Genomic DNA, 5,000 nt, shown 5'->3' on the forward strand with positions numbered 1-5,000 from the left:
GTGGGCGTGGTTGGTTCTCTTGAAAGCGGGATCGGAGTACAAGGATCCGTCAACAACGGCACTGGTTTATCCGGAGTAGTGAGAGGGGGCAGTGGTGTGCTCGGCAATATCATATACGGCACTGGTATTAATGGCAGCATTGAAAACGGGACTGGTGTCACGGGAAACATCACAGGAGGCACAGGCTTGAACGGAACGGTTCAGAATGGCACTGGGGTATTAGGCACGATCTCTGGTGGAACGGGAGTGGCTGGAGAAGTCAGTAATGGAACAGGTGTGAAGGGAACAATCATCAGTGGTACAGGTGTCAAGGGAAGAGTAAACGGAGGCACAGGTGTCGCAGGAATCATTGGAGGAGGCGTTGGTGTGCAAGGCATAGTCAACGGGGGCATTGGGGTGAAAGGCGTCCTCATGCCAAAGTATCATGCACAGACGCCTGGCCTTAGTGGAGCATCAGTTGCTGGCGGAGGACTGCCACGTATTGGAGGAGAATCTCAGAGTCCTCAGGCACAGGCTGCTGGTCGGGACTGGTCCCTTGTTGGCTTTGTATCAACTGCATCTGCTAGAGGAACGCCAGACATTGATAAATCACCATTCCTTGGTAGTGAAACACCAGACATTAGAAGTGAATCATTAGTTGATGGTGAAGCACCAGATATTGGTGGTGAAACACCAGATATTGGTGGTGCAGTACCAGATATTATTGGGAAATCACCAGATATTGGTGATGAAGCACCAGATTTTGGTGGTGAAGCACCAGATATTATTGGGAAATCACCAGATATTGGTGGAGAAGCACCAGATATTGGTAGTGAGGTACCAGATATTGGTGATGAAGCACCAGATATTATTGGGAAATCACCAGATATTGGTGGAGAAGCACCAGATTTTGGTGGTGAAGCACCAGATATTATTGGGAAATCACCAGATATTGGTGGTGAAACACCAGATATTGGTGGTGAAGCACCAGATATTATTGAGAAATCACCAGATATTGGTGGAGAAGCACCAGATATTGGTAGTGAGGTACCAGATATTGGTGATGAAGCACCAGATATTATTGGGAAATCACCAGATATTGGTGGTGAAGCAATAGATATTGGTGATGAAATAACATCTACTGGTGATGAAACACCAGATATTGGTGATGAAGCAGCAGATATTGGTAGTGAGGTACCAGATATTGGTGGTGAAGCACCAGATATTATTGGGAAATCACCAGATATTGGTGGAGAAGCACCAGATATTGGTGATGAAGCACCAGATATTATTGGGAAATCACCAGATATTGGTGGTGAAACACCAGATATTGGTGGTGAAACACCAGATATTGGTAGTGAAGCACCAGATATTATTGGGAAATCACCAGATATTGGTGGTGAAGCACCCGATATTGGTAGTGAAGCACCAGATATTATTGGGAAATCACCAGATATTGGTGGTGAAGCACCAGATATTGGTGGTGAAGCACCAGATATTATTGGGAAATCACCAGATATTGGTGGTGAAGCACCAGATATTGGTGGTGAAGCAATAGATATTGGTGATGAAGCACCAGATATTGGTGATGAAGCACCAGATATTGGTAGTGAGGTACCAGATATTGGTGGTGAAGCACCAGATATTGGTGATGAAGCACCAGATATTATTGGGAAATCACCAGATATTGGTGGTGAAGCAACATCTACTGGTGATGAAACACCAGATATTGGTGATGAAGCACCAGATATTGGTGGAGAAGCACCAGATATTGGTGATGAAGCAGCAGATATTGGTGGTGAAGCACCAGATATAATTGGGAAATCACCAGATATTGGTGGTGAAGCACCAGATATAATTGGGAAATCACCAGATATTGGTGGTGAAGCACCAGATATTGGTGATGAAGCACCAGATATTGATGGTGAAGCACCAGATATTGGTGGTGAAGCACCAGATATTATTGGGAAATCACCAGATCTTGGTGATGAAGCACCAAAAATTGGTGGTGAAGTACCAGATTTTGGTGGTGAAGCAGCAGATATTGGTGGTGAAGCACCAGATTTGGGTGGTGAAGCACCAGATATTGGTGGTGAAGCACCAGATATTGGTGGTGAAGCACCAGATATTATTGGGAAATCACCAGATCTTGGTGGTGAAGCAGCAGATATTGGTGGTGAAGCACCAGATATTGGTGATGGAGCAGCAAATATTGGTGATGAAGCAGCAGATATTATTGGGAAATCACCAGATCTTGGTGGTGAAGCAGCAGATATTGGTGGTGAAGCACCAGATATTGGTGATGAAGCAGCAGATATTGGTGGTGAAGCAGCAAATATTGGTGATGAAGCAGCAGATATTGGTGGTGAATCATCATATATTGGTAGTGAAGTACCAGATATTGGTGAAGAAACACCAGATATTATTGGGAAATCACCAGATATTGGTGGTGAAGCACCAGATTTTGGTGGTGAAGCACCAGATATTGGTGGTGAAGCACCAGATATTATTGGGAAATCACCAGATATTGGTGGTGAAACACCAGATATTGGTGATGAAGCAGCAGATATTGGTCATGAAGCTGCAGATATTGGTGATGAAGTACCAGATATTGGTGGTGAAGCACCAGATATTGGTGATGAAGCACCAGATTTTGGTGATAAAGCACCAGATATTGGTGATGAAACACCAGTAATTGGTGATGAAGCAACAGATATTGGTGGTGAAGCACCAGATATTATTGGGAAATCACCAGATATTGGTGGTGAAGCACCAGATATTGGTGATGAAGCAGCAGATATTGGTGATGAAGCAGCAGATATTGGTGGTGAAGCACCAGATATTGGTGATGAAGCACCAGATATTGGTAGTGAAGCACCAGATATTGGTGGTGAAGCACCAGATATTGGTGGTGAAGCAATATATATTGGTGATGAAGCACCAGATATTGGTGGTGAGGCAGCAAATATTGGTGGTGAAGCACCAGATTTTGGTGATGAAGCACCAGATATTATTGGGAAATCACCAGATATTCGTGGTGAAGCAGCAGATATTGGTGATGAAGCAGCAGATATTGGTGATGAAGCAGCAGATATTGGTGGTGAAGCAGTAGATATTGGTGATGAAGCAGCAGATATTGGTGGTGAAGCAGCAGATATTGGTGGTGAAGCAACATCTACTGGTGATGAAGCAGTAGATATTCGTGGTGAAGCAGCAGATATTGGTGGTGAAGCAGCAGATATTGGTGATGAAGCAGTAGATATTCGTGGTGAAGCAGCAGATATTGGTGGTGAAGCACCGGATATTGGCGGTGAAGCAACATCTACTGGTGATGAAGCAGTAGATATTCGTGGTGAAGCAGCAGATATTGGTGGTGAAGCACCGGATATTGGCGGTGAAGCAACATCTACTGGTGATGAAGCAGTAGATATTCGTGGTGAAGCAGCAGATATTGGTGATGAAGCAGCAGATATTGGTGGTGAAGCAGCAGATATTGGTGGTGAAGCACCGGATATTGGTGGTGAAGCAACATCTACTGGTGATGAAGCAGTAGATATACGTGGTGAAGCAGCAGATATTGGTGATGAAGCAGCAGATATTGGTGATGAAGCACCAGATATTGGTGATGAAGCAGCAGATATTGGTGATGAAGCAGCAGATATTGGTGATGAAGCAGCAGATATTGGTGGTGAAGCAGCAGATATTGGTGATGAAGCAGTAGATATTGGTGGTGAAGCAGCAGATATTGGTGGTGAAGCAACATCTACTGGTGATGAAGCAGTAGATATTCGTGATGAAGCAGCAGATATTGGTGATGAAGCAGCAGATATTGGTGGTAAAGCAGCAGATATTGGTGGTGAAGCACCGGATATTGGTGGTGAAGCAACATCTACTGGTGATGAAGCAGTAGATATTCGTGGTGAAGCAGCAGATATTGGTGGTGAAGCACCAGATATTGGTGGTGAAGCACCAGATATTATTGGGAAATCACCAGATATTGGTGATGAAGCACCAGATATTGGTGATGAAGCAGCAGATATTGGTGGTGAAGCACCAGATATTGGTGGTGAATCACCAGATATTATTGGGAAATCACCAGATATTGGTGATGAAGCACCAGATTTTGGTGATGAAGCACCAGATATTGGTGGTGAAGCACCAGATATTGGTGGTGAAGCACCAGATATTATTGGGAAATCACCAGATATTGGTGATGAAGCACCAGATTTTGGTGATGAAGCACCAGATATTATTGGGAAATCACCAGATATTGGTGATGAAGCACCAGATATTGGTGGTGAAGCACCAGATATTATTGGGAAATCACCAGATATTGGTGATGAAGCACCAGATTTTGGTGATGAAGCACCAGATATTGGTGATGAAGCAGCAGATATTGGTGGTGAAGCACCAGATATTATTGGGAAATCACCAGATATTGGTGATGAAGCACCAGATATTGGTGATGAAGCACCAGATATTGGTGGTGAAGCACCAGATATTGGTGGTGAAGCACCAGATATTGGTGGTGAAGCACCAGATATTGGTGGTGAAGCACCAGATATTGGTGGTGAAGCACCAGATATTGGTGGTGAAGCACCAGATATTATTGGGAAATCACCAGATATTGGTGGTGAAGCACCAGATATTGGTGGTGAAGCACCAGATATTGGTGATGAAGCACCAGATATTGGTGGTGAAGCACCAGATATTGGTGATGAAGCACCAGATATTGGTGATGAAGCACCAGATATTGGTGGTGAAGCACCAGATATTGGTGATGAAGCAACATATACTGGTGATGAAGCAGCAGATATTGGTGATGAAGCAAGAGATATTGGTGGTGAAGCACCAGATATTGGTAGTGAGGTACCGGATATTGGTGGTGAATCTCCTACCGTTGATGGTGAAATACCATATGTTGGTCATGAAACACTAGATTTCGGTGACAAAACACGAGATATTAGTGATGAATCACCATTCAATAGTGGGGAAACGCCAGATATTAGTGATGAACCTGC

The 5,000-nt window shown here is 44.2% G+C and overlaps 1 protein-coding gene across 1 annotated transcript in view; it reads left to right on the forward strand.

Annotated features, from left to right (window-relative positions):
* LOC122243777 (uncharacterized) overlaps positions 1-5,000 on the forward strand; it is a 19,000-nt gene that overhangs the window by 10,352 nt on the left and 3,648 nt on the right. The window contains exons 2-4 of the mRNA XM_086549087.1: positions 1-1,462; positions 1,580-1,711; positions 1,895-5,000. The exon at positions 1-1,462 is cut by the window's left edge and continues 677 nt beyond it; the exon at positions 1,895-5,000 is cut by the window's right edge and continues 389 nt beyond it. Of these exons, the coding sequence (XP_086405213.1) occupies positions 1-1,462; positions 1,580-1,711; positions 1,895-5,000 (4,700 nt within the window). The remainder of the gene's footprint in view (positions 1,463-1,579; positions 1,712-1,894) is intronic.

The sequence above is a fragment of the Penaeus japonicus genome, unplaced genomic scaffold, assembly GCF_977035675.1.
Source record: "Penaeus japonicus unplaced genomic scaffold, GWHDUDI00000001_assembly GWHDUDI00000021, whole genome shotgun sequence".
Classification (NCBI taxonomy): domain Eukaryota; kingdom Metazoa; phylum Arthropoda; class Malacostraca; order Decapoda; family Penaeidae; genus Penaeus; species Penaeus japonicus.